The 21,969-nt window shown below is 36.3% G+C and overlaps 4 protein-coding genes across 7 annotated transcripts; all 4 read right to left on the bottom strand.

Annotated features, from left to right (window-relative positions):
* Positions 1-7: 7 nt before the first annotated feature.
* LOC106140552 (casein kinase II subunit beta) lies at positions 8-10,269 on the bottom strand. 2 transcript variants are annotated; one of them, XM_060954177.1, is made up of 8 exons: positions 10,198-10,269; positions 9,876-9,951; positions 9,698-9,800; positions 9,110-9,209; positions 8,636-8,727; positions 5,346-5,535; positions 4,703-4,800; positions 8-209 (listed from the first exon to the last, which is right to left on the bottom strand). In XM_060954177.1, exons 2-8 carry the CDS (start codon positions 9,945-9,947, stop codon positions 178-180), a joined length of 687 nt encoding a protein of 228 aa, XP_060810160.1. In that variant the 5' UTR covers positions 9,948-9,951; positions 10,198-10,269; the 3' UTR covers positions 8-177. The 2 variants fall into 2 exon arrangements, with proteins under 2 accessions (XP_060810160.1, XP_060810164.1); XM_060954181.1 differs by having other exon boundaries at positions 10,096-10,228.
* A 1,802-nt stretch (positions 10,270-12,071) lies between these two features.
* Positions 12,072-14,001, bottom strand: LOC132904245 (uncharacterized). Its single transcript, XM_060954171.1, has 3 exons — positions 13,862-14,001; positions 13,335-13,370; positions 12,072-13,257 (listed from the first exon to the last, which is right to left on the bottom strand). Exons 2-3 carry the CDS (start codon positions 13,350-13,352, stop codon positions 12,331-12,333), a joined length of 945 nt encoding a protein of 314 aa, XP_060810154.1. The 5' UTR covers positions 13,353-13,370; positions 13,862-14,001; the 3' UTR covers positions 12,072-12,330.
* LOC132904226 (putative RNA polymerase II subunit B1 CTD phosphatase RPAP2) lies at positions 13,863-21,433 on the bottom strand. Of its 3 annotated transcripts, XM_060954150.1 has the most exons (3): positions 19,441-21,433; positions 19,079-19,183; positions 13,881-14,002 (listed from the first exon to the last, which is right to left on the bottom strand). In XM_060954150.1, the coding sequence occupies exon 1, from the start codon at positions 21,282-21,284 to the stop codon at positions 19,851-19,853; it is 1,434 nt and encodes a 477-aa protein (XP_060810133.1). In that variant the 5' UTR covers positions 21,285-21,433; the 3' UTR covers positions 13,881-14,002; positions 19,079-19,183; positions 19,441-19,850. The 3 variants fall into 3 exon arrangements, with proteins under 3 accessions (XP_060810130.1, XP_060810133.1, XP_060810127.1); XM_060954147.1 differs by lacking the exon at positions 19,079-19,183 and having other exon boundaries at positions 13,863-14,002; XM_060954144.1 differs by having other exon boundaries at positions 19,079-21,433.
* On the bottom strand, positions 14,381-16,490 carry LOC106140726 (putative RNA polymerase II subunit B1 CTD phosphatase RPAP2). The gene has a single exon (XM_013342357.2). It carries the CDS (start codon positions 16,339-16,341, stop codon positions 14,599-14,601), a length of 1,743 nt encoding a protein of 580 aa, XP_013197811.2. The 5' UTR covers positions 16,342-16,490; the 3' UTR covers positions 14,381-14,598.
* Positions 21,434-21,969: the final 536 nt, after the last annotated feature.

The raw sequence follows: 21,969 nt of genomic DNA, 5'->3' as shown, positions 1-21,969 counted from the left end.
AGCATAGTACAGAAAACGTGAAAATAAATTTTATTGCATTTAAAACATAACTGTTTAATTTAATAAGGTCATAGTATAATTTAATTAATTTAATAAATATTAGTTATATGTTAGGGCTCGGGTATATAGGTATCGAGCGGTGCTGCGCCGACGCCGCCTCGCGCCACGCACATTTAATCATTTCGGAATGTTACTGGACGTCTTCGTTTCTGTGGCAAACAAACATTTCTTTCAGTTAATTTTTTTTTTCAAATTAAGGGTTCCGTTCACACTGATAATTTACGCTCTGTTTGTGGTACTATACTATGTTATGAATTAAGCTGGAGAACTTTTTATTCCTTGCAATAGGGGTCGCGTCATCGCGTAAAACACGTTGCGTAATTACGTTCTCTAGCACCATCAGACAGTGGTATGCCAACATATATTATTACAGGGCGTACGTAACTACGCAACGATATCTTCACACGATGAAAGATCTTCTAGAGAAATACATTTTCTTAATCTGTCACTTATTTATGCTTGTCACTTCAACGCCTACATTGGTAGCTAACTCTTATGTCCTTCATATTATAGTGCGTAATTTTAACCATGACATATAATACTGATAACTTCCAGCCCATTTAATGTGAATTCTGCTAGCACGACTACTTAGCGAATGTCGTAACGCTAATTTTATCAACTTAGTGGCTACGTACGTATGTAAACATTAGATCTTCCTGCTCGTTTTACTAAGCACATAGTCACTAAGTTAATGCAAAGTACTGAGGCTAGCTACGCGTCACTTCTACCGTCTCATTGGGTGACTAGAAATGTGTTAATGCCACACGAAATCGTTGAGTCAGCGCAGACAGAGATAGATAATGAAACAAAAAGTATCAAATAAAATAGAACAATATAAAAGCTCTTTTGTTGTAGTGGTAATAGTACATTTAGTTAGCTTTAGGGATATATTATGTGCTTGTTATAATTGTCTAAAACCCATCGTCGATATCAAGCAGTCGCCTCCTTCCACAGCTTCGTCATGATTTTCACATTATGCAATGTATTTAATGTCTCTTCATTTGAACACAAAACACGGCCACGCCGGCGCATCGCTGCGACGATTGGCATGGTCGCCATTTTGTGAAAGAGGCGTCTGAATGATACGGCAATTGGTGCTTTACTCTTTATTATAACCTTAAGCGCATAATATATATCTAAAGTTAAAAGTATTACTACCTCTTAGATTAGCTGTCAAATATGTTTGAAATATTTCTCTGCCTGCGTAGACTTTTAGCCGTCATAAATTCATTAGCGAGAATCATGGTTACCATGCAGGTTAAGCAAGAAAAAAGGCCAATAGTTGTCATTACTTTTTTATTTATACTAAAACCGATACAGAAACGAAAGGTCTCGGGGGCTACGTAACGCCGTACATCGGATATAAAAATAAAAACCTTATAACATGATCCTAATCTTATGCGAACTATTTATACATCTAGCCAGCGAGTGTATACATAAAGCTACACAATGTTTAGTTTCACAAATACACCAATCTGTTACTGTAGTAAAATTATAACTATCAATTTAGCCATTACTAAATTACTAGGAAATATTTTTACGTGTTTTGTGTTGGTGTGCGCCGTTGTTGTTTCATTTTATATATAAAAAAATATTTTTGATGTAAATTGAGTAGACTCCCAAAGTTTCTAAAAACATCAAATTTTTATTGGTATTAACTTACCGAATATACTCTATGTACAAACAACTACCGATTTACCTACAAAAATAAATGACAAAACCTTTTTACTGTTATGTTATTTCATGATAAAATTCTAAAGGCGGAAATCTCTCTAAAAGAAAAAAAATATATATCACACCGCGATGTCAAACAAAATTGGCTCTTATTACAACTCTCTTTTACCATCATTTTGTTTAAGCAGTAAAGTTTAAGGGGGAGATTTAAGTGTGTTAGAAGTTTTAAAATATCCGAATAAGATTCTTACAACAAACATATCCCATACATAACACACGTTATCGAAGTTATTTTCTTGGCTACATCATAAGCGATTTGTCTTGTATGTACATATATTTACTAATAAATTGAAAACCTAGTTATTTAGAGTGAGAAAAGTGAAACAACAACGTCTATGTGGAACACAATGTGGATAGCGACACTCGTTCCCGCCCGTGACACCGCTTGTGTGTTTGTTTGTCATTGATACAGATCCTCCTTGCTGTCGGAGATATTTTCAAATTGCCATCTCACTTAAACTGTTTATCAACTTCGCCGTTATTAATGCAGTATAAATATGTATCTTATTTGCCGTTGATTTGGTACGACTTAAGATTACACGGAATAGATTTAATAAAATTCTAGTGTGTTACCGCTTCTTCTGCACTGACGCCTTGGAAGCGGCAGTAAACTTAGTTTTAAGTAATTTATTTGACGCCAACCAATCTTGTGAAACCAAACGTTTTGACAATTATTAAGCGATATGAAGTATCCTATAATAATGAGTAAAAAATTTGAATTTGAGTGATGAATTTATTTAAATCTTTCCCGTGTATTTCCGCAAGTGTTCAGTGAGACACCGATTTGAGAATAGGACCCCAGTCCGTCAATACGCATTCGGATTATACGCTGCATTGGCAGAGCGTACATAATCTGATGTCCGACCAAATTTTTTGGAAGTGTTTTATTTTAAAAAGAAATTTCGAAGTGTTTTATATTATTTTTTTTTAACTTTCACTTTGCATTGTATCTATGATTTATAAATAATACAGGTTTACGCGCACGTACAGTACCTCTAATTTATCTGGGACGTTTCGAATCATGTTACAACTTACAATGTTAAATGTCTGTTGCTCGGTGATTACGGAACCTTGTCACGTGAATCGAAACGTCCAAGATTAAATAAAGAAACGTCACGTGCGCTTTTAATACCCGTATAATTTATAAAAAGTTAAATGTAATTATAAAAATTAACCACTTTTAAATACTAATCTTAATAATTGTATAGTTAAAAAAACACCGTTTCTTCCGTGGAATACCGGTGGTGCATTTGATTTTCTAGAATTTGAACCCACACTAAATTCTCTTCATAAACTCAATCAACACGAATCTTAAGACACCTCAAGCGGAAATCCAACCATTAAGTTAGCGTGGCAAAAAATATAACATTCACGCGAATACTTAACTATCTTTTTTTGCAATCGGATAATTATAACGAACGCTTATACTCTCTTGGAAAAATCATGTTTGTTAATACAGACCATAGACATAAATAGAAATAGATAACGCCGTAGCGAAGGCTAGTGGTCGCTCACACAACGCGCAAACTATTGACGCGTTCAATAAACAAATTTAACTTTTACGAATGCATATCAATAAGGCACATTTAAACATTTTTTAAGGTAAGTTGGCGTCGTTTTGTGCCGATGTGACACTACAAAATTTCGAAGACCTTTCATTAATCTCACCAACTTTAACACACTAATACTAAAAATTAAAAGATATATGACAAAACAAAGTCGGTTAGATAAATTCATCTAACGATAAGGACGCGTTATCTATTTTAATTTATGTCAGTCAAACAGCCATCAGTGTTTTTACAAGGCAAATTTTTATAACACAAGCGTGAAAGTTAGCTTTGAACGGAAACTCTCTAAAACTTTGCTCATATTTTTAACATTTTTGACCTCATGCAAACTTACCGTAGTTCGCAGCCATTTTGGGCACTAAAAGTAACATTTACTCTAATGTATTAGCTTTTGAAATAGCTTTATATAAACAACCCGACCGGCCGTAACGATTCTTAGTTTTGTTTTATTTTCTCATCAAATTTACTTATTATTTTAGCCAAGTAACGTATGAATTTTGAAATGAGATACGAGGATCACTTTGAATAAATTTATTTCTTATTCATTATTAATATTTCAGGATGACTTAGCGTTTATCAAAATCGTCTTCAGGTTTCAAACTAGGTATATTCAGAGTTTAATCTATTTAATTTTTAAAAGCACGCGTTCTGGCAGTGAAAGTTTGTGCAAGAAGGAATTTGTGCATTGAAATTTTTTTTTAATGATTGATCTTTGATGCAGTTTTGATGTACACAGACTTAAACTGGTGCATAGTTTAATTATTAATCATTCCATTAGATTTTAAAGAAAAGGTTATATGAATCTGAAATTTATTTACATGGTGAGTTTGGTCGTTTGCGCGTGGAAGAGATAGAAATGCCTAAATAATTAAAATATATCTAAACAGTACTATACTATAATAGAAATAATGTATACCTTGTTACTAACACTAACCAAAAATAAAATAGATCGTAACTCCTTTAAATGTTCATTGTCAAACGACTATATGTACATATTATTTCAATGAAACTAACAACTTTGAAAATTTCTTTTTTATTTCCCGCCAGTACCTTAAGAGTTGGTTTTATACGGGACAAATGTCGAATAGGTGATTAGGTATATTTTTTTTTATCAAAAAATTCAAATTCCATACAGAACGCCAACTGTTGTTTTCAAAAAACTGACCTGCAACAATTAATTAATTCGAAAACATCGTGGCCCATAGACGGGACACAGACAATTCTGATTGTCTGTGTTTAAATTTCGAACACCATCGCGGGCCGTAGACAAGACTGGGCATAGAGTAAGTGTTGGAGTAATCTGTATCAACGCGTTGTGTCCGCCCGAGCCTAGCGTTTACCGTTGTTGTAGGAGAGCCCCCGCAGCGGCGCCTTGAAGTTGGCGGCCGCCTGCTGCTGGATCTGGTAGGCCAGCGGGTGGATCTTGAAGCCGTACAACCTGCAACACAATATATTAAAAATCTAAATACTTGTGTAAATTGTGGGAGTTTAATGAAAAATCTTATGAAGTAGCTCCCATTAGGGAGCGGCGGTGGTCAAATCGGTAACGTGCTCAGTTAAAATGCGTGAAACGTAGAAAGGCGCAGGGTCGAATCCCACCTCGGCCATGTACCATTGTCTATTTTCAAAGTTTTCATAACTTGATTAGTTTGAATCCTAACTGATGTTATTACAGTGAGGGAAAACATCGTGAAGAAACCAGTATAAGCAGGGATCCATGGGTTAGGTTCCCCTGCAAAGGTTGCAGAGGTCAGACGGGAGTCGCTTCATGTAAAAACCTGACTCATCCAATTCAGGATCCATGATCAAAGGCATACCCCGGGCTCCTCTCCAGAGTGGTGAGGATGCAACTAGCTGATGTACTTATCAATAGGATAAAAAGCCATCTTCGATGCTTCATCAAATAGTAATATGTAATATAATATAGTAATAGTAAATGTACATCAAATAGCCAGAACAGCTCTCCGGCCAGCATCACATTACCTTGGCACAAACTGCGAGGCGGGCCTCTTGGGGCGGTACTCGGGGTGCACCATGAACACCATGTGCGGGAAGCCGGTGCCGAAGTAGGCGCCGTCGGTGTGGTGGTGACGCGATGACTTCGGCGTGTACACCTCCATGCAGCGGGGGCAGTACAGCTTCACCATCGCCTCGCCGGGCACGTCCGACAGACCTGGGTAAAGTAAAGTAAAAATTTATTTATTTCTTCACAAAATACACATAGAAGTATCATTAGTACATAGCATCATTCTTAAGCTAGATATTTCATGAAGACTGGTGCTTGAAATAGGCTGAAACAGCCTGTCACACAAGACACCAGGCCTCACCTCCTGGATTTAGAAGCATACTTATTATTAGTAATAACAAGTGATAAATTTATGTAAACTACACATATACCTATACATATATATCCACATACATATACACATACATATAAACATACACAAATACATACATAAACCTACATACATATACATACTTGATATAATCTTCGGGTTAGGTTATAGTAACGCATTTTATGTAATTGGAGTCAATAGGTGTTTAATATCGCATTCATCTAGTTGCAAAAGATAGTTGAACATCTGTTGCTTAAACTGCATTCTCGTCAATCCAATAATATTAATTCTCTTTTGTATTAATGAGTAAATTCTAGGGGCTAAAAAGTTATATGTTCTTTGAGCAAAGCGGGTTTTACATAAGGGGGCATTAAAGCGATATCTTCGACCGATGAGGGGAATATGCTGCGCTGAGTTGCGATGAAACCTGCGCAAGATATGGGATATAAAGAGTTTCCGTACGCTTAACGTTTTAGTTCTGAAATGAAGGAGTGCTGTTGGATGGCGAATAGGCAAAAACATTAGTACTTTCAAGACTGCTCTTTGCGCTCTTTCCACTTGAACAAAATATTCCTCTGCCGCTCCTCCCCATGTGGAGATACAATAGCAAAGTATAGACTCGCATAAAGCTTTATAAATAGTAATAAGTAGAGGAAAATTTGCTACAGTTCTAAGGTTCCTGAAAGCAAACATCAGCCTGCGGACACGTTTTGCTAAAAGAGCTATGTGAGGTTTCCAATTCAAGTGTTCGTCAATCAAGACACCCAAGTACTTTATAGTGTTAGTTCGACAAAGAGATGAGCATTGACAGAAGAATGGAATTTCAGCTTTAAGATTACAGGGGTAGGTATGAATGGGTAATATAAAATTGTTATCTGGACGCCCTGCAGCTGTTATACAGAAGCAAATATATTTAGTTTTGGATGTATTAAGTGAGAGTAGATTATTCTCGAGCCAGGAGGTCACCCTCGATAGTCCAGATTCAGCTATTAACCGTGCTTGGTTCCAGGACGAACCATAAAAAACGATTGCAGTGTCATCTGCAAACATTAGCATCTCGCCATTGTGTAGTTGCATTCTACAGAGGTCATTGATATACACAAGGAAGAGAACTGGACCCAGGACACTGCCCTGTGGTACACCAAAGGAGCAGGAAGCAGAGCTGCTATTATGATTATCTACTTGCACTCTCTGACATCTGTTATAGAGGTAGTTCGAGAACCATTTGAGAGGAGTACCTCTGATTCCTAGATTTTCTAGTCTAGTCAATAAAATTGGAATTGAAACTGTATCAAAAGCCTTTTGTAGGTCTAAAAATACACCAATACATTTCTTTTTATCATCTATGGCGTTTGATATTTTTGATGTAAGGTTTAGTACAGCATCTTCTGTAGAGGTTTTCGTTCTGAAGCCAAACTGATTAGTGGGAAGTAGTTTATTTGATTCTAAGTAATTTGTTAATCTTTTAGCTGCAATTTTTTCTATTATTTTTGATAGTGAGGTAAGTAGTGATATTGGCCTATAATTAGAGGGATTGGTTGGATCGCCTGATTTAAAAATGGGTATAATATTTGCCTTTTTGCAACAATCTGGGAATATACCAGATGAGAAACTAATGTTGCAAAGATGTGCTAAGGGTTTACTAAGTATATCTTTGAGATTTTTATAAAACATATTACAAATCCCGTCATTCCCTGAGGCGCAACTAGATTTAAGACTGTTAATTATACTAGTGACCTCCATGTGGTCTGTCAAATATAACGATATGGAGTTTACAGGCCCATTATTATTACTAAAGTTAGCTGCTAAATCTGATTCTTTCGATTTTAATTTACTTAATGTTATTTGTGCTAAATCTTTTCCAATTGAAGTAAAATACTCATTGACATTGTCCAGGGACTCTGAAGGTGTATCCCTTATCGAGAGGAGGTCAGAAGCCGGTTGTTTTTTACTGTTAAGATTCCCCACTTCCTTAACAACTTTCCATGTCTCCTTCGCGTTATTTAAATTTTTTGCTAATTTTTTTTTGTAATATTCTTGTTTTAGTTTTTTTACAATCTTTGTGCACCAACTACGATATGTTATATAAAATGATTTAGTTTTATCGTTGCAAGATTTTTTTAATGATTTGTGGATTCGATCTCTTTTATCCAACGATTTTAATACACCTGTTGTTATCCATGGTTTTAGTGGATTTAGTCTTTTTGGTAATTTAATTAGTATAGAATTGGTATTTATTGTATATTGAAAACGCTCTGTCAAAAAATTTGCACACCAATTTACGTCAGTACTTTTATAAAACTCCTGTGGTGGATTCAATGTTAGTTGTTCACTTACAACATACATACATATGATCACGTCTATATCCCTAGCGTGGTAGACAGAGCCACCAGTCTTAAAAAGACTGATTGGCCACGCTCAGCTGTTTGGCTTAGTGATAGAATTGAAATTCAAATAGTGACAGGTTGCTAGCCCATCGCCTAAAAGAGGAATCTCAAGTTTATAATCCTATCCCTTAGTCGCCTTTTACGACATCCATGGGGAAGAGATGGAGTGGTCCTATTCTTTTTTGTAATGGTGCCAGATACCACACGGCACTATTCACTTACAATCGTCTTTATTCCTTACGGGGTAGACAGGGAAAGTATTGAAGAAGTAAGTACGATTCGATAAGGTGCCAGGTTAAAATGCGAAAAGAACAGGTTCGAATACCAATTCGGTCACGTATGAATGACTATATTCGAAAGATATAATAGATATACCTAAAGAAAGAAAAACCGATTCTCTTACGGTGAGGGAGAACATCGTGAGGAAACCTGAAACGTCGCGCGTGGCGTGGCTCTACGCGTGTATTATAAATAATATTACCTGCCTGAATACCTGCGTATTATTTTTTTTCCATCATTATTTTTCTGTAATCAATACTGTCAATCTTACCTAGCGGGAGCATCGGTTGACATTCACAGTAGACACGTGGACAGTGACCAAAGTCGCCATTTTGAAACTTTTCTAGCATCTGACCAATACCTCTGCAAAAAAAAATTATATTTCATCAGTATTGGTCAACAAAATAGCTTATGTAGAACTATAGAAAGCTTCAGTCAGCGTAAACAAGAAATTTCTTATCTTCCATTCTCAGCGGGATTTCCAAAAACACTTTCCAATTCAGTTAAGGTTTACATGCAAAGGTTTTCAGATAGGAATTGCTTCATGTAAAAACCTGACTCAACCAATCCAGGGCTTACGTCGGGCCCCACTCCAGTGGTAAGGATGTAACCGGGAGTAAAACCAGAAGGAAGGAAGGAAGTCATACACACAAATTTGGACATGGTTAGAGTGTTGCCGCATAACGGAAAAGTTTCTCATTGACTCCTAAAGGTGTCCAAAGTGGTCAAATGGATAATGTCTCACCGGTTGGTCAATATGTAGCGGGCATGGATCAAACCATACAAGATCTCGGAGGCCTGCTCCACCAGGTCCGATTGGTTCGGGTTGTCGTCTAGGTCATCATCTATAAATATTAAAAATAAAACAGTTGTAGTCTATGATTATTATTGTATTGTTTTATCTATACCTATTTATGGTTTTTGTGTGAAAATGTGACAGATATTACGAGTAACTTACATTTAACCATTATATCAGTGTGAGGATACCTGACACTATTTTAATCTCAATTCTATAATAAAGCCAAATAGCTGAATGTTGCCTATAAGACTTCAAGACTGCTGGCTCTGTCTACCCCACAAGGGATATAGATGTGATTATATGTATTGTTCAGTGTGAGTATTATAAAATCTCAAAATTCAAGATTGTGAACACAAATAGGTAGAACTTGTTGAAATATTATTCCTAAATAGAAATCAATCAGGATAAAATTTAATAGAAGTTCAAGATAGTTTGAAGCTCAAGCATGAGCTTTGAGCCAACTCTACAAAGGTACACGACGGAATCGAAAATAATTATTACACCAAGGAAGCTATGTTGGAGAGGCCCACTTACCAGGTTCAAGATCAAGGATCATGTCCAGTGCTTGTCTATAATGTGGTACTTGCTCATTGAGCCCTGTCAAGTTAAACTTGTCATTTATATAGTCCTCGTCCACCTGAAAGTTGATTAAATTAGTCAATATCACCACAGAGATGAGAAACAAGCGTACAGTAATTGATTGATCACTAACCTCGCAGAAATATTCGTTGCCGCGCAACCCGCAGAACCATGCGATCCATGATACTTCCTCGGAGCTGCTCATTTTCCTAAAATATACACATTACGTTGATACAAGACAAAATTGTTATGTTTTCAGACATAAAAAAACCAACGCTTTGTATTTTCACACAGTGTTGAAAATGTACTATTTTCTTAGCTACTTGAGGGTATTTAGTTTGTTTGATACATACTGTTACTGCGATTTGGATTCAGGTAAACGATTTCACAGGATAATTGTGGAATTAATGGTGATTTGATGTTCGATTTCGGTTTAAAATCACGACAAACCTCACCTTTTCGTGCCTTGATTAGCCACGCTTGACAGAAAAAATTCTTTGTCGGTGGTATGGTATGGTATGGTATGGTCTATGGATGTCGAGAAATGTTGCCAAGGAAAAAAAAAGATTTAAAGTTTTTTCTAAAAACTGCCCAAACTTTGCCATTGTATGTAGATTTTATTAGATCTACTAGATATATTATAGATTTGTTAGATATCTATGTTAAAATGCATTAATATATATATATATATAACGGACTAGTCACGAGATACGAGATACTAACTCAACGATACTATATTTTATAATAAATACTTATATACCTACTTAGATAAACATCCAAGACCCAGGCCAATCAGAAAAAGTTCTTGTCTCATGATGCCCTGTCTAATGCAGTCTAATGCTACTACTTAACTAAACTATGCATAATACATAGGTATCATACAGTCACGGCCCTTGCGGGGTAGACAAAGCCAACAGCCTTGAAAAGACTGAAAGGCCACGATTAGATATTGTATGGCTTTATAATATAATTAAGTTTTGAATAGTGGCTTACCCATCAGTGTAGTTTGTTCCGCCGCTTCTTCTACACATGCGCTTTGGAAGCGGTAGTAGTTATAATTAGATTTAAGTGAAGTGACGTCAATAAGTGATACCTTGTATCCAATTTCGAAAATATAAATACTCAAATTAAAGCCTTCATCTACTGGCAAAAAACGCTGATAAATAATGTGAGCATAAGAATTGAATTTATGTAGTTATTCGCTTGCCAGTAAATGGTATAAGTACTTAAGTTTTAATGAAATGAAGATTTAAATAGTAACAAGTTTACAATCATATCCCTAGAAACCCATCCTTAAATAATCCTTAGTTTATAAGCCAATTCCTTTATTGACTTTTACATAAAGTACTTACGGGAATAGAGGCTGCTGGCATATACAATACTAGCTGTGCCCGCGACTTCGTCCGCGTGGAATAGTTAACAAACAAACTCTTCAGCTTTATAATATTAGTACATCTAGATGTTTATTGTCTGCTACCCGGCCAGCATTTCTGGGCTCGTTTTGCATTAATGTGCTCCCATTCCCTTAGTTGCCTTTTACTACAACTACAGGACAGAGATAAGGGCTTCTAAAGCGCCGGAAACCACACGGCGCAGTAGTGATGAACAGAAAGACAGGTTCGAATCTCACCTCGGCCACATGGGGCACATTTTCGAAGTTATGTATTAGGTAGTTTGTATACTAACCGATACTCGTTAGGTGAGGGAATCTGCCCAGACAAATGGATTATGGAGTCGCTTCGTGTAAAAACCTGACTCCCCAATCCAGGATCCACGGTCTAAGCCATAACCTGAGCTCCTCTCGAGTGGTGAGGATGCAACAGAGACAAAAGCCAGGAGTAAAATGACTACAGGTATTAAACGCTCGTAACGTGCCTCTATTTAATAAAGGTACATTACATGCGCGTGGGTAGATCGCGCTGCTTAGTATAATGCAACGCGAACGTTAAAAAACAGTGTAATCCATTTTTGTAGCGCGAAAAACTATTTGTAGCTGTTTTTACCGGGACAGCGATAGTTTTTCGCGTAGCTCCGCTGGCATGGGCAACAAGGCACTCCTACTTATACATACATACTGAACCTACTACTTTACGATGGAATTGAGATTCAAATCTCAAGTTTATAAGCCTATCCCTTAGTCGCCTTTTACGACATCCATGGGAACGAGATGGAGTGGTCCTATTCTTTTTTTTTATTGGTGTTGGGAACCACACGGTACTACTTATACTGGGAGTAAAAATTAAAATCGAAGGTAGGCAAGCCGCAGCAAAGCCAATCCCTTCTGTTCTTATTCGTCCAATCAAATTAATATAGCAGGATATAAAAATGAAATAATTGTAACGAGAAATGCATACAGTGTTTATTAGTAACAAAATCTTGATTTTCATATAATACATTAAAGAAACCCCATCAGCCCTCTAATTATCTCCTCATAGTACTTTTTTTTATGTTTGTTTGTAGTATGTTGTATGTATTTGAGTATTACTTGCTTAAATATGTAAATTATATGTTACAAATAACAACAAAGACTTTGTAATGTCTTTGGTAATGAGTAACTAACACAATTTTAAACAAGGGTAATTAAAGTGTTATTCAATTAAAGAAGCACAGATCTGTTTAGTTAAATCCACATCGTTGAGACCTTTCCAACTCTCTGTGGCAAGCACTGATGGATTTTTCCGGATAAAACTGCACACTTTCATCCAAAGTTCATCTAAATTGTACTTCTTAGCTAAGATTGCAACATCAACTGCGTTATCAATGTTTATTTGATCACATATCAAGTGTTGGGCCAATAGGAACAATGTCGACAACTCAAATTTGCAAGCTATTACTTGTAACCTCATACAGTCAACATGTTGGAGTTCTTTTACAGTACCAGTGTATAGAAAATGTATTAGCAAGGTCATGTCTTCATCAGATAAATCAAGGAATGCCGAAGATTTAGCAGAGTTTTTGACTAGCTCTCGAAGCACAGAACTGTGAGCGCACAGCACCAATTTATGCACCGGATACGGTTTATGGCTTATGGATGTAAGTACGAAATCCGTATTTTTCTGTTTCAACAAACTTTCACCAACAGAATTTTGAGCCTTCATTTTTCTCATTAACTCCGGATTTACAAGTTTAGCAGGGTCCACTTCAATTGTGATAGGTATGTTTAACGCTTCTTTAGGTTTCATAATCAATTCATTGCTAACATAAAATGTTTTTATATGGTAATTTTCATTTGGTTTAGTTGATTTAAAAATATGCATACTGGTGTCACCTTTTATGGTAATAGTTATAGCTACGTCCCCTATCTTTCTGTGGCAGACAAACAAATTGACAAGATGGTTCTTCTCACAAAATGTTGAAGATGTAATGTAGAACCAGAGGTCTGACTCAGGGCCGGTATAGCTTCCACCAAGGTCGTAATGGTTATTGTGTATCACTTTGTACATGAAATCATATATGCAAAGATTTTTAGCATGTTTTGATTGACAGTTGTGGATAACTGATATGACACTTTCATTCTGAAAATTAAACATCAGGTTATGAAATAGAACTTATAATTACATAATAAATTTATTTACATAAGGCAACTGTTTACCGAATTATCTGGAGCCATCCTTGTAGTGAAAAAACCCTGAAAATATTGAGAACATTAGTGACAGGAATAACAATCTATTATCTTATCTATTTTTCTATTAATATATATACATACATACATACATACATATGGTCACGTCTTTATCCCTTGCGGGGTAGACAGAGCCAACAGTCTTGAAAAGACTGAATGGCCACGTTCAGCTATTTGGCTTAATGATAGAACCGAGATTCAAATAGTGACAGGTTGCTAGCCCATCGCCTAAAAGAGAATTCCTAAGTTTATAAGCCTATCCCTTAGTCGCCTTTTACGACATCCATGGGAAAGAGATGGAGTGGTCCTATTCTTTTTTGTAATAGTGCCGGGAACCACACGGCACGTAATAGTGCCGGGAACCACACGGCACCATATATATAGACGGATCTAATTAACACAAGGCTTGAAGGATACGTTTAGTTAGATGAATTTATATTCAGAGACAGTGGTAGGTTGCTAGCCCTAGCTCATCACCTAAAAGAAAAATATCTTACCCTTGATTAACTTTTATCTTCTTCTTCTTAAGTCTTCCCGGAAAGATTTAAATGTTTCTGCTCATAAAGTACCGACTGATTTGATAATGCTATATATTCGTGGGTAGGAAATGTGGGATCAGTAAAAATCAAATTCAGTACCTAGGTAAGTAAAAAAAAGGAATTAGAAAGTAAATACCTTTCGTAGATATATGCAAGTATCAATTTGATATAAAAAGGAATGACAAACTAAATCTAGTATATATTAAATAGAAAAAAATTGTGTGAATCATTTAAAGTAATTTGATGAAATCATCAAAATATCATCAGACAAACACCAACAAATCAGACACCGGATCGGATTTAAATTCAGTTTCACGTGACATTGACAGCTGTAAAACTTATTTTTTTTAATGTAAGACACTGTCAACCTCCGAACTAAAAACGCACGTAGGTACCGATTTCACAGTTGGTACAGTGGGCACAAGAGAAACCTGGGCTACTTCTCGCAACCTGCTAAACCAGGTGGCACAGGCCCCACTTAATCAGACGTACCATAGGTTTGTAAGTCTCCCATGGAGGATTTACCATGTATAGTATAACATTCAGACTTTTTTTTTCCAACTCTTTGAGGTGGATTAATAACAATGAGGTGAATGATGAAGATGAAGCATATAAAAATATCATTTGATTTAATAATTTAATATAACAATATTTACAAAATAAATCCTTCCCTCTCTCAGGGTTCACAATTAAACTCATTCCAAAGTTAATTGTATATCATTTGTATTAAGTAGCCTATCAATATCAGTCAGCCAGGAAATTAGTCTTTCTAAGTATCCTCCATCTTGTTTATAACTAAGAAGCAATAGCTGCAAATGTTGGTATGCCTTAGGTTGCTCCATCAAATGAGACAGATGTGCATTTCTCAGCGACAACAACTTTAGAATGATGATGGCTATTAAAGTCCATTGTATTGGCTTGAACATAATATTATTGGGTTTCAATTTGAATGTATTTACAATGAGTCGTATATCAGAACTTAGTGTGAGACTTAACAAGCCGAGAGATCTTAACAAGTCAGGCAGCACTTTATTCAAATGTTCACATACAATCCTTCTCCTCAATGCATTTTGAGCATTTTTATCAACAAGTGGCAAATGCCTAGGTCCACTTTCTTCTTCAGCAGGAGTCGTATCCTGTTCTTCTTGGCTCACATCAGGAATAGTCGTTTCCCCAGCAAAGTACGCTCTCACTTTCAACTGCATTTTCTTACTCTCCTCTTGCAACATGGAATAGTCCGGAAGTGGTTTCATTTCTCTTTGTAAAGTCTGAGCATCAAATTGTCTATCTTCTAATTCCAGCATGTTCAGCTTCCTGCATAGAGCTTGGTATTGGTCATAAGTGTTTGCATTGTATGCTATGCTGTTAGCGTAATTATTTAAATACTCTTTAATGCACTCTCCTTTGTCAATCACCATTTCTCTGACTCTCTTTTCTCCAAACAATAGAAGCATTGTGTCTAAAGTGAACCATTCGGCAAGGCACTTTTCTACTTCAATCGTTAACACGGTGACAGCCGGTTGACACTTTTTAATTACATTTTTTGGTTTGCTTTGGGCTTTAGGGATGTTATCTGGCTTTTGAGCCAATATTGGGTCAATTTTTTTCTCTGGCTTTTCTATAATGTCGCCAACTATATTTAGTGGGTTATGTTTGCGTTGAACTCTCTTTGTGAACTCTTTATTACTCTGATTGCTAACATTACTTTGAGTATCTTGTTGAGATTCAACAGAATTAATGTTTAAACTTTGATTATGCTTTACAGAACTAGAACTACTGTTATTATTTTCACAATCATTAACATTTTTCACAATTTCTTTAGCTTCAATATTAGTTAATTCATTGCCAGTATCAGTCATTTCATTGAGGCTGGCAGTAGCAAAATCATTGATTGAAGAAAATTGAGACTTATCAGATTTTACTTCAATTTTCTCTATAATTGATACATCCACTTCTAGGCCCAAGCTGCCCACTGTATCAGAAGGAAGCAGATGGAAGGCAGGTATCTCTTCATATTCCCTAAACCACAAGGGGCTTGTTAACATCTGTTTTTTCACAAATGTCGCCGCTCTGTAACAACTGTTGCTGCAAAAACTTTTCCGAGCTGTGATATCATAAACCTTGTTAGTTTTCATTGATATTCGGTACTTCTGTTTTGGGATGTCTTTTTCTGAAAGTGCAGTTTGACATAACGGGTAACCGCACAGGTGGATGATAGCCCTCTCTTCTATAACATCTTCGAAGTGGCTCTGATTGATGTCTGGCAAGCATTGTAAGAAATATGATTCAGATACGACCTTCTCTAACAGGCTTTCAACAATGGTTTGCGCTTTCGCGTTGCATACTCGTTTCTTGACAATCGCTTCACGTATTTGCTCTTTAGTCATTTCTTCAATTTTGCACGGCTTTTTCTTCATTCTAACATTTTTTGTATCCATTTCGGGTACTCTGTGCCGTTTTGCTATCCTTTTTTGTGTTATAATCTCCGACTTAAATAATATTATTTATTTTTTTAAGTCGAGTGAGACCTCAGAAGAACTTTAAGTAAAAATACCTGACTGATCACGTCACCTCAATCAAAGTGTCAATGAATGACATTGATTGATTGTATCATATTGCGATTTGTTCTAGGCAAAAGCTTCTATCAAGTATAAAACAAATATACTTGATCGAAGGGCACCTTTAGCCCTTCGATATATTTTAAAGTTACGCATTGTATAAAGTTACAAAATTAAGGTGTAGTCATAGAATTATAAAATAAATATAAATAATTGTGAAGGACGGGAACTTGATGAACATGCCAATGTTAAGACTCGAGTTACTGGAATATGTCCAGAGACCCAAGACTGAAGCCGTATGCTATATGATAGTCAGTGTCTTTACAGACAAGAAAAAAAACATTAATATGTCATTGTCACAAAAAGTTGTACCGTCCAAGTACCGTTCGGCCGTCAGTCAGTGTCAGCTGGTGGTCAGCTGTCTACTTTTGGTCTATATTCATAATTTTCTTTTTTCAACTAACTCAAAATATGTTTGCCTTTCACTAGCTGCTATACACGAACTTTTGGACTTATTAAGATAATTAAAATTATATTTAATTTGATTGCTTTCACAATTGTTGCATTTGAACATTCAAATTTATTAGTCCTTTTTAGAGCTCGAATTGTGTGGGGTAAACATACATACATAAAATCACGCCTCTTTCCCGGAGGGGTAGGCAGAGACTACCTCTTTCCACTTGCCACGATCTCTGCATACTTCTTTCGCTTCGTCCACATTCATAACTCTCTTCATACAAGCTCGGCGGTTTCGGGTACTTTTGACCTGACCCTTTACCAGGACGTCCTTAATTTGATCAAGATACGTTCGTCTAGGTCTTCCCACTCCGACCTTTCCCTCCACACTCTCCTTGTATATCTGCTTAGTCAACCTGCTTTCATTCATCCTCTCCACATGACCGAACCATCTTAACATACCCTTTTCTATTCCTGTAACTACATCTTCTTTCACATCACAACATTCCCTTATCACGCTGTTCCTTATCCTGTCACTCAATTTCACACCCATCATACTCCTTAACGCTCTCATTTCCACTGCATTTATTCTGCTTTCATGCTTCTTTTGCCATACCCAACTTTCACTCCCATACATTAATGTCGGGACCAACACGCCCCTGTGCACAGCCAGTCGAGCCTTTTTGGATAGTTTCTGACTGCTCATAAAGGCATGCAAAGCTCCATTCACCATGTTCCCCGCGTTCACTCTCCTTTCAATATCACTATCATACTTGCCATCTGATGTAAACTTTGATCCTAGATATACAAACTCTTTCACTTGCTCCACTTTTTCTCCTCCAATCAAAATATTACATGCTGTCATTTCTTTCTCCATTTCAAAAACCAGTGTTTTAGTTTTACTTACGTTCACTTTCATTCCTTTCTCTTTTAAAGCTTCATGCATACAGTTTACCATCTCCTGTAACTCCTCCGCTGATGACGCCAGTATAACCTGATCGTCGGCATAGAGCAGACATTTGACGAGTAACTCATTCATCCTTAATCCACTTTTAGACTCTTTCAAATCTGTCAAACAGCTATCCATAAATAGGTTGAACAGCCACGGTGACGCAACACATCCTTGCCTAACGCCTTTCTCAATCTTAAACCACTCAGTGTGCGCTCCGTTTATCCTGACACAAGCACTCGAATCCTCATATAAGGATTTCAGTGCTCGTATTAAGAGACTGCTCACCCCATGCATAGAAAGTGCTGACCACAATTCATTCCTCTCAACTCTGTCATAGGCCTTTTCCAGATCTACGAATGTGCAATAGACTTTTTGACTCTTGGCCAAAAACTTTTCGGCTATGCACCGCAAGGAAAAGACCTGATCAGTACATCCCATTCCCTTTCGAAATCCCGCTTGAGCATCCCATATTTTGTCATCAGTTTCATTCCTGACTCTATTAATCAATACCTTAGCATACAATTTGCCGACGACGCTAAGCAGGCTTATACCACGATAATTTTTGCAGTCCAGCTGTGACCCTTTTCCTTTGTAAAGTGGCACGATAACAGCCTTACACCAATCTTTTGGTACTCGGCCGCTTCTCCAACACAAATTGAAAAGGCAGTACAACTGACTAGCTACTACGCCTTTTCCTGCTTTAAGCATCTCGACCGACACTCTATCACACCCAGCAGCCTTTGTGGGGTAAAATTATAAATATTGTTATCAATTGGAGTCCTTGTGGCTCAAGAACATGTTGAGAATAAATGATAATTATTACGACGATTTTATAGATAAAATATGATAACGGTATAGACATGATATCTAAGCGTGGGTAAACAGTCGTAATTGTCCAAGAAAAGCTGCTAATTTCTAACAGGTTAGTTGTAAATTATTTCTGACTGTTGCAACCCAAAAACTAAATGCTAATCATCAACAGATCTCTGTCGTCACCATTGTCTAAACTTTTTAAACCAGAGTTCCCCTAACTTTTTTGTGTTTGGTTTTTCCATGTTGTGCTACTTACCTGATATTGATTTCCTGTATTCTGCAACTTACACAATTTTATAAACATATATAATACATATTTTACTTCATAGGTACTTTTCTAAATAATGTATGTGTTTTGATATTATAAGATTGTATGATGGAATAAGAAGGTACTACCAGTGTATGTGTTGAAATCCACTATCGTGGATCCTCATTTACATTTCATGGACCCCCAATTTATTTTTCACTGACGTGGTCCCATTGCAGGTTTTTCATAGACCCCTAGGGGTTTTTATATTAATATCAATTAATAAAGAATTTTCAGAAATTGTATTGAGAGCAAATAGATCTTTATTCTATACTTTCTAAGTCAACACCTTAGTAGTTTGTAAACAACACAATCATCAGGTCAGCCATAGTTTCCTTATTATTTTAAATACTTTCAACCTACAAACCATCCCTTTTTTTTTATATTTCAAACTAGAGTATGCCCACAGATCAGAATGCATAAAACATTTGTCCCATTACCACTGCTGTACCTCTAGAATTTCTGTTTCCACGAGCACTTCAGGTAATTCTTAGTGTACTTTAAGACCAAAAATAAAGAAAGGGACCAACTTGCCACACTTCAAATTTCTAATCTCAGTTGTTTGGGCTTTGCACTGACATGTTAGACAGTGATTTAATTGTTTTTTTTTTTTTAATTTTATTTTAATCTTTTCATTCTACCAATCAACTTGTGGAGAAATTTTTTTTTGTATGTATTGTACATAGTATGTTTGTAACAATATAACTTTAGAAGCGATTGTCTGATTTTAATAAAATGTATTTTCTACATGTTGGAGCTGTTAATTGAATTTTTAAGTTGTTTATAATTATGTATAACAAAACAATTGGCTAATTGAGTACCCATTTAGGCATTTAGTCATAATCAAATATTATCACAGACCTATTCAAAATAAGAAAGGGCGAAAAATAACAAATGTTCACATACAATCCTTCTCCTCAATGCATTTTGAGCATTTTTATCAACAAGTGGCAAATGCCTAGGTCGACTTTCTTCTTCAGCAGGAGTCGTATCCTGTTCTTCTTGGCTCACATCAGGAATAGTCATTTCCCCAGCAAAGTACGCTCTCACTTTCAACTGCATTTTCTTACTCTCCTCTTGCAACATGGAATAGTCTGGAAGTGGTTTTAATTCTCTTTGTAAAGTCTGAGCATCAAATTGTCTATCTTCTAATTCGAGCATGTTCAGCTTCCTGCATAGAGCTTGGTATTGGTCATAAGTGTTTGCATTGTACGCTATGCTGTTAGCGTAATTATTTAAATACTCTTTAATGCACTCTCCTTTATCAGCCACCATTTCTCTGACTTTCTCTTCTCCAAACAATAGAAGCAACGTGTCTAAAGTGAACCATTCGGCAAGGCGCTTTTCTACTTCAATCGTTAACACGGTGACAGCCGGTTGACACTTTTTAATTACATTTTTTGGTTTGCTTTGGGCTTTAGGGATGTTATCTGGCTTTTGAGCCAATATTGGGTCAATTTTTTTCTCTGGCTTTTCTATAATGTCGCCAACTATATTTAGTGGGTTATGTTTGCGTTGAACTCTCTTTGTGAACTCTTTATTACTCTGATTGCTAACATTACTTTGAGTATCTTGTTGAGATTCAACAGAATTAATGTTTAAACTTTGATTATGCTTTACAGAACTAGAACTACTGTTATTATTTTCACAATCATTAACATTTTTCACAATTTCTTTAGCTTCAATATTAGTTAATTCATTGCCAGTATCAGTCATTTCATTGAGGCTGGCAGTAGCAAAATCATTGATTGAAGAAAATTGAGACTTATCAGATTTTACTTCAATTTTCTCTATAATTGATACATCCACTTCTAGGCCCAAGCTGCCCACTGTATCAGAAGGAAGCAGATGGAAGGCAGGTATCTCTTCATATTCCCTAAACCACAAGGGGCTTGTTAACATCTGTTTTTTCACAAATGTCGCCGCTCTGTAACAACTGTTGCTGCAAAAACTTTTCCGAGCTGTGATATCATAAACCTTGTTAGTTTTCATTGATATTCGGTACTTCTGTTTTGGGATGTCTTTTTCTGAAAGTGCAGTTTGACATAACGGGTAACCGCACAGGTGGATGATAGCCCTCTCTTCTATAACATCTTCGAAGTGGCTCTGATTGATGTCTGGCAAGCATTGTAAGAAATATGATTCAGATACGACCTTCTCTAACAGGCTTTCAACAATGGTTTGCGCTTTCGCGTTGCATACTCGTTTCTTGACAATCGCTTCACGTATTTGCTCTTTAGTCATTTCTTCAATTTTGCACGGCTTTTTCTTCATTCTAACATTTTTTGTATCCATTTCGGGTACTCTGTGCCGTTTTGCTATCCTTTTTTGTGTTATAATCTCCGACTTAAATAATATTATTTATTTTTTTAAGTCGAGTGAGACCTCAGAAGAACTTTAAGTAAAAATACCTGACTGATCACGTCACCTCAATCAAAGTGTCAATGAATGACATTGATTGATTGTATCATATTGCGATTTGTTCTAGGCAAAAGCTTCTATCAAGTATAAAACAAATATACTTGATCGAAGGGCACCTTTAGCCCTTCGATATATTTTAAAGTTACGCATTGTATAAAGTTACAAAATTAAGGTGTAGTCATAGAATTATAAAATAAATATAAATAATTGTGAAGGACGGGAACTTGATGAACATGCCAATGTTAAGACTCGAGTTACTGGAATATGTCCAGAGACCCAAGACTGAAGCCGTATGCTATATGATAGTCAGTGTCTTTACAGACAAGAAAAAAAACATTAATATGTCATTGTCACAAAAAGTTGTACCGTCCAAGTACCGTTCGGCCGTCAGTCAGTGTCAGCTGGTGGTCAGCTGTCTACTTTTGGTCTATATTCATAATTTTCTTTTTTCAACTAACTCAAAATATGTTTGCCTTTCACTAGCTGCTATACACGAACTTTTGGACTTATTAAGATAATTAAAATTATATTTAATTTGATTGCTTTCACAATTGTTGCA

The sequence above is a fragment of the Amyelois transitella genome, chromosome 4 (genome assembly GCF_032362555.1).
Source record: "Amyelois transitella isolate CPQ chromosome 4, ilAmyTran1.1, whole genome shotgun sequence".
NCBI lineage: Eukaryota > Metazoa > Arthropoda > Insecta > Lepidoptera > Pyralidae > Amyelois > Amyelois transitella.
Note: the sequence above shows the minus strand (reverse complement) of the source record. Positions and strands in the feature narration are given on the sequence as shown.